A 13103-nucleotide genomic window follows, 5' to 3' on the forward strand; every position below is an offset into this window, starting at 1 on the left:
GCTTGTTCAGAGCCTGTCTGTGTATGTTGGCTAAGCTCTCACGTCCAGGGAGTAAGCCCTTCCTAAATGCAACGATTTGAGGAAATGATGTTCAAATGTGCTAGGCAGTGGTGGCCAAACTTGGCCCTCCAGCTGTTTTGGGACTACAGTTCCCACCGTCCCTGACCACTGGTCCTGTTAGTTAGGGATAATGGGAATTGTCCCAAAACAGCTGGAGGGCCAAGTTTGGCCATCACTGCGCTAGGGGGAACCCTTTCTATTCTGGTGGAGGACAGGCTGCTGTTCATCTGGTAGAGCTCCTGTTCTTACCAAATGCAAAGAAGCACATAGAGTAACTGGTTGTGTTGTGTTCTTGCCTTCTCCCCAAGGAAATGGCAGAGCTTTTCCAGAAATGGGATGTTCTTGAGAGCAAACAAAATGACAGGTTTTAATTAAAGCTGTCAATAGACGAGTGAATTATGATCGATCTGGGAACTGAATGCTGCCAAAAGTGAGTGTTTCCTCTGCTGGGGCAAGGCTTTAGCCTGTGGCCCTCCAAACTGTTGCTGGACCCCAGCTCCCATTAGCCCTGAGCATTGGCTGTGCTGACTGAGGCTAGTGAGAGCTGGATTCCAACAGCAACCAGAGGACTACATGTTCCCCAGCCCTAACACACAGGGGTCATGCATTCCGTTCTCTGTTTCAGTAGAGGGCCTGGGCAGGATACCAATGTTTGCCAGATCCTCAGTAGCTCACCTTCCCAGAATAAATGCAGTTTATCAGCCAAGATTCTGTGCACAGAAAATGGCAGCAGAATTGGACTCTGCGTGGCAACTTTCAAGTGCTTTGGTCTGAATTTTAATTTGTTATAATGGGTCTGGGAATGAATGAATGAAATGTGAGACTCCCTACATTGGTTGGAACTAACAATGCCATGCCTAGATCCTGGGCAAAGATGTGGAGTGGGAGATGTGGGCATGATGCTTGGGAGCAAGTGGTCAGGCAAAGAGGGATTTAGATCATCTGCCCAGGAAGGATTCCGTTGATTTGATGGAGGATAATGCTATCTGTGACTACTGCTACTAATAATAATATAATTTTATTATTTAAACCCTGCTCATCTGGCTGGCTTGCCACAGCCACTCTGGGTGGCTTCCAACACATACAAAAGCATAATAAAACATCAAACATTAGGAACTTCCTGATAGAGGGCTGCCTTCAGATGTCTTCTAAAAGTTGTATAGTTCTTTATCTCCTGGACATCTGATGGGGGGGGGGGGCATTCCACGGGGAGGGTGCCACAGCTGAGAAGGCCCTCTGTCTGGTTCCCTGTAACTTCTCACAGTGAGGGAACCGCCAGAAGGCCCTCGGTGCTGGACCTCAGTGTCCAGGCTGAACGATGGGGGTGGAGATGCTCCTTCAGGTATGTAGGGCCAAAGCTGTATAGGACTTTAAAGGTCAGCACCAACACTTCGAATTATGTTCAGAAATGTACAATGGCGATGCTCCACAGAGGCTGCAGGCTTCTGAATACCAGTTACTACTGGAAGCCACAAAATGGGAAAGAGTTCTTGTGCTCAGGTCAGAACAGGGTGCTGGACTAGACGGGCCACTGGCCTGATCCAGCACGTTCTTATATTCTGGAAACCGCCCCATATTTCCTATGATATGTATTGAACTAGTCTTGAGATATCTTGATAGATGCTGTCAGACCCAGACTTAAAGGGAAAGCTGACCTAAACATGACAAGCTGCCCTTCTACCCAGTCAAACTATTGGCAACATTTAAGACCACAACTCAGTAGTAGAGTATCCGCATTGCATGCAGACGATCTCTGGTGAAATCCCTTGGGTCTCCAGGTGGAGTGGCAGCCGTTCTGCAGGGCTTCAGCCAGGCAAGTGAATTGAACTTTGGACTCTGCATGAAAACCCATATGCTCTGTTGCTCAGCTGCAACCTTTCCCCAAGTAGTCCAATTTTGGAGCTAAAGATCACAATGTTTTGAAGTTGGGTAGTAAAGTGAGCAGCTTCCTTCTGGATTTCTTTGCTAGATTAATATTATATTGGAAGTTTGCCTTAACCTGTATTCTCCTCCCCCATCCCACCAAACCATGTTTTGTTGAGAGTTCAGGAATGTATAGATTAGTTGGCATCAACAGTGCTGGCTCCGTTCCCTGCAGATTTGTGTGTTGTGTTTCAAGGTTATTTTGAATAGTTGTCCTCTACATTAACAGTGCTATTTACTGCCTTGTTTTCACAACCCTCTTTTCTGTTCAAAAATACTCCCAAGCGGCTGCAGTATTAAAGGGATTAAACATCCCATTCAGGTATAAATGGCTAAATCAACTCAGTCAACTAAGACCCGATGAGAGCCATTGTGTGTCTATCACCTGCTGAAAGGTGGGCAAAGGTGGACCCTGAAGGATCTATCCCCACAGCCTCTGTGCTACCGCAAAAAGGGCCTCTACCCATGTGCTCACCTGGTGGAGGGTTTCGAGCAGTCTCCAAGTTCACCCTGGTGTTCAAGAAGATTTGCCTGGGTTTTGTGGAGGTCTACCCTGTACATAGGGACAAACCACAGAGCCTAGGACTTAAACCACAGAGCCTAGGACTTGCTGATCAGAAGGTCAGCGGTTCGAATCCCCGCGACGGAGTGAGCTCTCGTTGCTCGGTCCCAGCTCCTGCCAACCTAGCAGTTTGAGAGCACGTCCAAGTGCAAGTAGATAAATAGGTACCACTCTGGCGGGAAGGTAAACGGTGTTTCCGTGTGCTGCTCTGGTTCACCAGAAGCGGCTTAGTCATGCTGGCCATGTGACCCAGAAGCTGTACGCCGGCTCCCTTGGCCAATAAAGTGAGATGAGCGCCTCAACCCCAGAGTCGGCCACGACTGGACCTAATGGTCAGGGGTCCCTTTACCTTTACCCTGTACATAGGGACGTGGGTGGCACTGTGGGTTAAACCACAGAGCCTAGGGCTTGCCGATCAGAAGGTCGGAGGTTCAACTCCCCGCAACGGGGTGAGCTACTGTTGCTCGGTCCCTGCTCCTGCCAACCTAGCAGTTCGAAAGCACGTCAAAGTGCAAGTAGATAAATAGGTACCATTCTGGCAGGAAGGTAAACAGCGTTTCCGTTCGCTGCTCTGGTTTGCCAGAAGCGGCTTAGTCATACTGGCCACATGACCCGGAAGCTGTCTGCGGACAAACGCTGGCTCCCTCGGCCAATAAAGCAAGATGAGCGCCGCAACCCCAGAGTCAGCCACAATTGGACCTAATGTCACTTTACCTTTACTTTTACTCTGTACATGCTCAGAAACTGTCACTTGTCCAAAGAGAGCAGCTGGAGTCTTAGGAACAAAGGAAGCTAGCTAATCCTGGACCATTGAGGACAGGGATGGCCAATGTGGTGCCTACCAGGTGTTGTTGGGGTACAACTCCCATCGTTCCTGAGGTCTGGTCATACTGACTGAGGCTGTTGGAAGTTCAGGACCTTAGAGCTCAAGCCCAGCAATTTGGATTGAAATGCAGTTCCTCCCCAAGTGATTTACCATTTGGAAATTCACTTTGCCCCTCTCTCCAATGACCAACCTTTTTATGGAATGGAAACTGGGTTCAGCACTGTCAGGCTGTCCCCGAGCCCGGCTATCGCCATTTTTTAGTTTGTATAATAGCATTGCTTTAGTTGGGACTGGCTAGCGGGCTGTGTGTAGAATGATCTATGGAGAAACCATGCAGACGAAGCTGGGAAGGAGACGGAGCAAAACTGCGGAAATACTTGGGCTGCGGATCATGGAAGCACAGGATGAAAAGTGCTGAGTTGGCTTTGCCCAAGTGCCAGTAGATGCATGAGGAGGAGAGCCATGTGCTTGCAGATTTGAAATGGTATGGTAACAACTGGTCTGTTCCGTGAGCTGTGAGGGTTGGCGCTTAGCACAGATTGCAGCGGGCTTGGCATTTAATAGGAGAACAGCTATGGTCATTCCTGGGCCAGGAAAGCCTGGCTGCAGTAGTTCATGCACTATTTACTTCAAGCCTGGATTACAGCGATGTGATCTATGTGGGGCTTGCCTTGTGCTTGAACTGGAAGCTGCAGTTAGTGCAGAATGCTGCAGTACAGTGGCTGACAGGAGTGAGGGCGCCCCAGCACTGGTTGCCGGTTTTCTCCTGGGCCAAGTTCAGATCGTTAGTACCTATAAACCCTCAGCAACATGGTAAACATGGGACCACTTTGCCTGTGAGATTGCCTTACTCCATATACACTCTATAGACAAGCCTACCTAGACATGTAGACTGTTGACATGTGTTATAATCTGTCTTTAGAATATCATTGATTTCAGGGGGGTTTTATTAAAAAAATGTGTTAAATGGCTGCTTTTAACTGTTGTTATAATAATTCTACATTCTCAAATGCAGAATAAATGTTCATAAATATACAAGGCAAACAAACATACAGAAGTACAGGATGAGTCTTTTAAAAGAGGCCCCATGGAACATGTGTACTCTGTATCCACAGGGCCTCTTTTAAAGGACTTACCCTGTATATAAACCACATGTCTGAAACAGTACAGGAGAGCAATCCTGAAGCCATTTTGACTCTCCCAAAGTGACCTCAAATATTTATCTGCAAGGAGGAAGGAAATGGGGAAAGCTTTCCAATTGTCTTTGGACTGGATGGGCTTACACCTCCCTGCAAATACAGCCTGGCAAGTATCTGTTAGGCTGAGCAAACTATCAATATGTGTAAGAGATTCGGGAACTAAAGTATTTACCATCTCAAAGGAATGGCCAGGGCTGCCAGACTACCCAGAAAATGCAATCAAGTAAAGTGTTTCCGTGCGCTGCTCTGGTTCGCCAGAAGCGGCTTAGTCATGCTGGCCACATAACCTGGAAGCTGTCTGCGGACAAACGGTGGCTCCCTCGGCCTATAGAGCGAGATAAGCGCCACAACCCCAGAGTCATCCGTGACTGGACCTAATGGTCAGGGGTACCTTTACCTTTACTTTTTAAGGCATGATCAGGTATCCTGGCAGACAGGAGAGAAGCAACACTCTCAAAATTCTGCTGGAGACCGCCTCCTTCTGTGATGTATGCATGATGTTTTGGGGGGTGGTCTTGGGCTACAGAGTGGGCAATTTCAAAAGTCTTTATAGGTGTTTGTGCACCATTGTTCTGGGTCTCTCCTACCTCCTTGCAATGAGGAGAGGGAACTTTGTTGCAACAGAAAAATAAAGATCTGCCTTGCCTGCCTTCTATGGATCTTGCCTCCATCCATTCATCTCTGACTGATCATGGACTTAGGGGACTCAGTCCCTTGGGAGTTGGGCAACAAAGCCAATCCCCCTTTTTTTTCTATAACACTGTCTTTACTGATTATTTTATTGTCTTATTCCTCCTTTTTATATACATTTTATTCCAAGAGACTGTTAGACATATTATCCTTCTGTTTCTTTGCTGTTCCATCATTTCCTAGTCCTTCATTGGTTCTAAATAAGATACGAAGACATGGCTAAGATATATCAGACTTTTAAGGGGGGGATCATGTTGTATATACACACAGAATGAAAATCATATCAAAAACAAAAGGCCATGCCCCAAGTTCCTTAGAGGTTGGAGTTCAAAACGGGGGACTTCTCAATTTCAATTTAAAAAGTCCTCGTTCTTTCAATCAATGCTGTGTAATTCTCAAAGTGACCACTGGATGGCAGATGAAGCGAGAGAGCTGTGGCAGAAGGAGAGAGGAAAATGGGTGGCAGAAAGAGAGTAAAAGTGGGGTATACAGATTGGTTCTTTAAGTCTCTAGTCTCTGCCAAGTGGTGGCTTCAGCCTATCCTGCTGCCAGCATGCGGACCCTGACAGAGTACCCCCAAAGCAATGTGGTCCTAAACAGAAAAAAGCTTGCCCACCCCTGACATCAGACACCTCAGGGTGTCTTTCTTGCAGAAGACAGGATGAGGTAGAAACTTGCGGCAAAACTGGCACCAATGTCTTTATTTCATTCTGCTCTCTCACTTAGCTTGGAAACAGAAATGGCAGAGACAGAGAAACTAGGGAGAGTGTGAGCTTCTCCATTCTCCTGGATCTCTTTTGCAGAAGGGAGAAAAAGGGGTGACGTTGATTGTTCCTCCACACCAGGACTTCCCCACCCCTCGCCCGGCCCCAGGGATCTTCACACTTCCGTTTGATCCCCTGCGCTTTTTATTATCGGCCAACTAGTCTCGCTTAAACATTAATGGAAAAAATTGCATGCAGAAATATCGCATTGGAGATAAGCACAGTAGCAGACAGGAGCCTCTGTTTTGAAAGTCCTCCAGCAAGGTGAAAATGGCACATGGCAACAGCTGGAGAGAGAAAGAGAGAGAGAAATGGGTGGCTTAAGCTGGGATAAAGAACCATTTTCAGCCTGAGAATCACATTCCTTTCTGGGCAACCTCCTGAGCCGCCCGCTAGTGGTGGGCAGGCCCAGAGCATAGCTGTCAAGTGTCCCTTATTTGAAGGGACAGTCCCTTATTCCAGCGCCATGTCCCGCTGCTGTCCCTTATTGATGGATATCCCTTAAATGATGTCCCTTAAATTTCAAAGGAAGCAGCTCCTCTCCCTCCCTCCCTGCCGGTCAGGGAGGAGGAAGGCTCCAACTGTGTTGCTTAGCTGTGTTGCTCACCCAATAAGAAGTCTAAGAACGACTGGGGGGTGGAGCTTGCATGCCTTGTGTGTGGCTAGTTAATGCAAGCTAAGGGGGGTTTTGAATGCTGGACGCCATTTTGTTGCACGTGCTGCTGCAAACTTTGCAGTGCAAAGCCAGGCCAGGGAACCATCTTAAGTTGAGGCTGCATAGGGCTTGTGGTGCATGTGATTCAGATTCTATTCAGTTGAACCTCTGGTTACAAAGTTGGTTGGACAGTGTTCTCGAAGCTACCCAGCATGAGTTTGACCAGACTGCAGGAGGACAGGAAGACTGGAGTGCCTGGAACAGGTGAGGCTGCAGGTCCCTTATTTTGGCTGCTGGTCCCTTATTTTCAAGGCTGCTGGTCCCTTATTTTCAAATCTTTAAGTTGACAGCTATGGCCCAGAGACAAAAGGGGGCAGAGCACTGGACACAAATTTTACTTCCATGTGATAGCCTACTTTCTGCACACACTTGCCATCCAGGCAAGCCTTATCAGGGTTCATGGGCACATTCCAGCCAGGCAAAAACACTCACAGACCATGTTAAGGAAAGGTGGTGAGGGTGTGTGGGCTGATGAGAGGCCTGAGGGCCAGAGAGAGAAGCCTGAAGGTCACATTTGGCCCTTGACCCTGAGATCCCCCTCCAATGTCCCAAGCAGGAGGCTCCACCCCACTCCTGATACATGCATGAATTCTGCATCATTCAAAGACTACTTGGGGTTTCCCCCCCTGCCCATCTCATCTGCTGGCCAATCACAGCAGTGGACAGCAAAGTCAATCACAAACATGGCTGTGGCCGGCAGGTCCTACCCTTCACCCTTGACTCCAGTGGGGGCAGGTGCCGGACATCTAGGAGGTGGAGCCTCTCAGCCTAGCCTACCTCACAGGGTTGTGACCAGTCAGATGAAAGCAACTGTATTGCTGCATTCCTTAGGGTGTGCACAGTATCTTTGCAAGTAGTGGGGTGGAACCCAGAGCAAACTGGTGCTGCTTCCAGAGGCTCGCTTGGCAGCCCCACCAGGCCCAGTGGTCACCAACCAGCATGGATATGATCCAAGGAGGAAGCATTTTTTGTAGTTTGTGTGTCCCCACTGTTTCTCAGCTATGGAGCTTGGAGGGTGTGATAGGATCCAGCCTATCATGGTGCCTATTGCGCAGGCTAGATAAGAGCCATAAAGCACTTACACTTCAGAAAATAATAAAATATTGGTGGCCACTGATATGGACGTTACATATTTTGATGACTGGGAAAATCAAGGGCAGAATAATTCGGTGTTATTGCCAAGCACCAGGAACCCAGGGAGCTGTGTGGCGTTACTGATTAACACCCTTCTTAGCATTATTTTCCTGACGTCAACATGGCTGAAAGCCAACTCACTAATAATCGCTCATATCAATACCAGTAAAGCATCATGGAAACTGCCGCGGTTACTGTGAAGCCAGAGATGAGCGCAGCAAGATCTCATTCCTCCCTGCAGGTGCTTGTTGGAAAGAGAAAGTTCCTCTCCTGGGGGAGCTAAAGAAGGAACAGACCAGGGCAAATACGCAGAAGGAATGCAAAACACAGATCCCCCTGAAGAAGAAATGCAAAATACAGGTGATATAGGATGCATGGTTGGAATTTCAGGCTCAGAGGGCCCAGCCTCTCCTGTGCGACGACCCGGCCTAGGTGCTCCAAATCAACCAGCTCTGGACACGAACCCACCAAACTCTTTCCCTCCAGCCTTTTGGGTAGCGACTCATTCAGACAGCCCTGCAGAGAAAGTGGACCTTGGATGCTCCTCTGCAGTCCCAGCCACAGACACAGACTGTGTCATCTGCTTTAACCGGTACAGTCCTAGCAGACTGCCAAAACTTCTGGCTTGCCAGCATGTCTTCTGCGCCGTCTGCCTGAAGCTTATCCTGAGGAACGACGGGAAGACGTGGGAAATTGTTTGCCCCATCTGCCGAAAAGCCACCTCCGTCTTTGGGGGCCTTATCTGCAGCCTCCGCGATAAGGAGGAAGCCGTTCTTGAGCCCTTGCCAAACCCTGGCTGGAATGCAGAGGGTCTCTTTCCTCTGGATGCTCGGAGAGGGAAGCCGCTGGCTCGTGGCACTTTCCACGTCAACCCAGATGATGGCGGCGGCAGCGATAATGTCAGGATGGCTGCCAAGAGGCTGGTCTTCCTTCTGCTGCTCTCAGCCCTGCTCGCAGCCCTCATTCTACCCATCTTGGATGGGGGGCTGCTGAAGTGGGCCATCTGCATCACCATGGGCTTGGGACTGGCCTTAGCTGGGGTGCTTTGCTTCAACCCAAAGTGGAGGTGCAGCAGCCTCTGTGGTTCTCTCCCGTCCTGGGGAATGAGAGCGAGTCACATCACCTCTGTCGCCTGAAAGTTCCCCACACTGCAATTATTAAACTATGGAACCTTCTTCCACAAGAGGTAGGGATGGTCACCAACATGGATGGCTTTAACCTGGACCCACTTGACCCGTGCGATCGCCTTACTCCATATAAGCCCACTTGACCATTTCAATCTACAGAACTGCCATTGTTACAGGTGCCACCTAATACTTGTTTTACCTTTGTAAGAAATCATTTAGCGTGGCAAAACCTACACTTTGGAACTCCCTGCCTGTTGACATCAAGCAGGAGTCTTCACTGTACTCTTTTCAGCTCCTGCTAAAAACATTTTTGATTAGATAAATCTACCCAGATACCTAGAATGTTGAAATGTGTTTTAATCTGTTTTTAGCTCGTTGGTGATTTTATTTTTGGATGTTCTCTTTTTAACTTTTTGACTGATAATCTTATTGTTTTATTCTTTTTTGTACACCACTTTGTTTGTTTTTACAATTAAGAGGTACAGGTATATGGATTTTATGAGAAATAACAGAGCACCAGCCAAATTCATGGAGGATTAAGACTACCAATGGCTGTGTTCCACCTCCATTGCCAGAGGCTGCTGAGAATTACACTCATGCCCTCCTTGCAGGCTTCCCTTAATGAACATCTGGTTGGCTACTATGTGAAGAGGACACTGGGTGAAATAGGTCTGATCCAGCAGTCCCTTCTTATGTTCTTAAAAACAGGCACATGATGCGTGAGATGGTTTGGGTTGCAAACTCCCTTCAGCTGTGCTGTGCTGGCTGGGGCTGATAGTCCAGAATGAGGGCACTAGGCTGGGGATAGCTAGTACGCAAGGCCTGCTGGGAGCCTTTCAAATGGCAGTTAAACTGCCACAGTTGCTCACCGTTGCCATGGTGCTGGCAGGTTCCAGCTTTTGTATGCAGAGCAACAGCATCCCAAAGTGGTCAGCTACGATTGGTCTTCTGGCGGCCATTTCGTTCAAGCCCATTGGGACTTTAGGCCAATGGGGGGCTCAGACGTGCATTGGAACCAAGTTGATTGGTTGTGGGCTACCAGCTGCAGGGAATATAAGGCCAGGATCAGTGCTGTTTGGAGGTCAGTTGAACAGTCCTAGGAGGGCTGTGAAGTTCAGCGAGGGACTTAAGAAGACTCTGGAAGAGGGAAGTGGAGGAGCCTGAAGCCAGGAAGGTCTGTGAGAGAGGAGAGGGGGTCTCCTGTAATAGGTTTGGGGAAGAATGGAGCCCAGTGAATCAGCTGTTAGGCAAGTCATCTGAAGAAGCTCCTGACCAGACTGAATACTCCTGCCAGATAACTCAGGGGAAGTGAATGTGACCAGACTTCAAGTGAAGCACTCCAAGCATATTTGAATTAACGGAGGTAGAGTTGGGAATGGTACCTGGTTATTGCATAGCAGTACCTGCACCTCTCTGGACTACAACTCCATTGAGCCCTGGCCATATTGGCTGGGGCTGTGGGAGTTGGATTCCAAAAACATTTGGAGGGCCAAATATTTTCCATTCCTGGCTGAAAAGGAACAGCAGCAGACACCTAGCCATCTTCTTAAAGCAACACCAGCATTGTTGTGACATCTATTTAAGGCAGGCAATAACATATTGCATCTGATGTTTAAACCACATTTACTTACCAGCAAGTATAATCTCATTATGTAGTATTAATAATAATCTTTAATAAATGTTAATATCTTTGCTTAACTACAAAGTACACATATCTGGTCTGTTTTCTCCTATGCCTAAATCCACAGGTACTGTATTTGTAAAAGGTAAGTAAGAAATAATAAATGAGTAAGGTAAAAAAAAAGGGTAAAGGACTCTTGGATGGTTAAGTCCAGTCAAAGGTGACTATGGGGTTGCGGCACTCATCTCGCTTTCAGGCCGAGGGAGCCGGCGTTTATCCACAGACAGCTTTCCGGGTCATGTGGCCAGCATGACTAAACTGCTTCTGGTGCAACGGAACACTGTGACAGAAGCCAGAGTGCATGGAAACGCTATTAAAGTGGGTATTTTTTATTTTGATTGATTGAAGATTTGATTGAATATATAAGGTGCATTATGGCTTGCAGCTGGTGCAATGTGAAAACATCAGGGCCACAATTAGGGGTGAAGGAATTCAATTCAGTCTACATTTAGAAGGGAAACAATCTTAATTTTCACCTTTTGAAACATGCTCAGTGAAGCATCACTGTCCTCTGAAATGTGTAGTTCTCTGAATTTTGCAAAGCAGTTCTCCAGCCAAGAGATGCACATGTTAGGGTAAAGTGTACATTAATATAATAGCATACAACCCTTTATAGAAGGGGAAATTGTTTTGCAAAAATATGTATATTAGTCAAGATTGGATACAGGAGAAATAGGCACTAAAATGCTGCTGAATTTTCATGAGGACTAGATTTTTAAATTTGCAAACTGAGAAACGTTGGGTGCTGAATTTAAGAGTAGAAAAATGAGAAACCAAGAAAAAAAAATTGACAGATTTTTGCTGACCTCTGTCACAATCCATCCAAGACAACGGTAGAGGCTAAGCAATGGGGTCTAAGCCACCAGACCTCCACACCCACCCACATAGGGAGAAGCCCCTTTGAATTTGATGGATCTTATTTCTGAGTGCATGTGAATACAGGGTCAGCCGGAGATGCTTTGATGCCCGAGAAATGGCCCTTGCTTGCCTCCATGATGGGAGTGGAGGTGAAGCTCTGGAAGGGTTTCTCCTCAAGCAAAAGTCCCTGCTGAATCTCCCTTTCTGCCACCTAGTGAGGGCTTCTCCTTGGTCTGGTTGGCCACTGTGGAAAAAGGATGCTGGACCAGATGGGCCATGGGCCCCATCCAGCAGATTATGTTCATATGCCAATTTCCTGTTCAGATATTTAACTTCTGGAGACCCTGGGAGCAGAGAGCTGAATCCTGAAGGATACTCTTGCAACTCATATGAACAACATTTTAACATTGTGAGATATTGGGTTTTTATTTTGATTATGTACTTAGTGGTTTTATATTCTGATTTTATCCTGTGAACTGCCCTGAGACCTGTGGGTGCATATAGGGTGGTATATAAATTCAATAAATAATAATAAATAATTTTACTGATTTGTTAATTAGATTATATGACTTATGCTGTTTAGGCTTTCAAAGATTAGCAGCAGCCCCTTGAAATTGTGCTCATTGAAAAAAGGTAAGCAGCCAGTCCAGTTGTTAAAGGACTGATGAGATGTGATCCATTTGTCCACTCCACTCCCCCAATTAGCAGCCTAGCAGTTGTACTTTGAATTAATTTTTTCTGAGATCTTCAAAAGAGCCACATGCATAAGACATGGCAATAATCTAGTCTGAAGGTTACCTGGTCTGGAGTACATGCCCCTCACAGGGGTGAACACGTGCCATGGGTCTCAAAAGGAAGAAAATAGTGGGTTTGTTACAGCACCTTAAAACCACCCCCACTATATTGTTCTACAACTGCTTTTCATTCTGACCCTGTGTCCTTCTTCCACATATCTCCCACTGTCTTTTGAGACACCCAGAACTAGAAATCGACTGGAAAGAACCAGAAGGACTAATCCTGAAACTGGGCAAATTCTATTAACGTCAGCAGGAGCTAATAAGAAAACAAGGCAATAAATAAAGTACAGAGGTCGGGGTGATAAACTGAACAAGAGATTGATTAGGGAGCTACACATGATTCCAGCTGGTAAAGGATGGCTTGGCTTTCAGAGTTGGATGACAATGTGGCATGAATGGTTCCAATTGCTTCAAGGGAGATCACAGCCAGGTAGCTTGTAAAATAATCTCTGGCTAGCCAGAGATCCAACTGCTAGATGATCTTAAAGTAGTTAGAAGCTGAGAGCTCAGCCTAAGTATCTGTATGAGCTCCACATGGGATGGCGGAAGAATCTGATCATAGAATCATAGAACTGTAGAGTTGGAAGACACCAGAAGGATCATCTAGCGGCAAGCAAATCCCACCCATGAAACACATGCCCTTCTTAAGGTCCCAACGGGCTTCCCGCAGACCTGGTGACCGCTCTGGTCCTGTTCTCTATGATCCACGCGTCAGATGACCGCTCTGCAACCCATTTATCTATGATCCCCACTTCTTAGTTGCTTCC

General features: G+C 47.1%; 1 protein-coding gene and 1 long non-coding RNA gene across 3 annotated transcripts; one reads left to right on the forward strand and one right to left on the reverse strand.

The window, feature by feature from the left end:
• Positions 1-5480: 5480 nt before the first annotated feature.
• Positions 5481-8425, reverse strand: LOC309347669. The gene is made up of 2 exons (XR_014159007.1): positions 8338-8425; positions 5481-6311 (listed from the first exon to the last, which is right to left on the reverse strand). It is a non-coding gene; the product is annotated as an uncharacterized lncRNA (long non-coding RNA).
• Positions 6315-10299, forward strand: LOC309347668 (E3 ubiquitin-protein ligase RNF186-like). Of its 2 annotated transcripts, none has more exons than XM_081872382.1 (2): positions 6315-6445; positions 7050-10299. In XM_081872382.1, the coding sequence occupies exon 2, from the start codon at positions 8191-8193 to the stop codon at positions 9007-9009; it is 819 nt and encodes a 272-aa protein (XP_081728508.1). In that variant the 5' UTR covers positions 6315-6445; positions 7050-8190; the 3' UTR covers positions 9010-10299. The 2 variants fall into 2 exon arrangements, with proteins under 2 accessions (XP_081728508.1, XP_081728509.1); XM_081872383.1 differs by having other exon boundaries at positions 6315-6419; positions 7023-10299.
• Positions 10300-13103: the final 2804 nt, after the last annotated feature.

The sequence above is a fragment of the Podarcis erhardii genome, assembly GCF_964252035.2.
Source record: "Podarcis erhardii genome assembly, chromosome: 7".
NCBI classification, from domain to species: domain Eukaryota; kingdom Metazoa; phylum Chordata; class Lepidosauria; order Squamata; family Lacertidae; genus Podarcis; species Podarcis erhardii.

Excerpts from the sequence above, each read along its gene's own strand:
- LOC309347668 (XM_081872382.1), top strand. The coding sequence starts at position 8,191 with ATGCAAAACACAGATCCCCCTGAAGAAGAAATGCAAAATACAGGTGAT.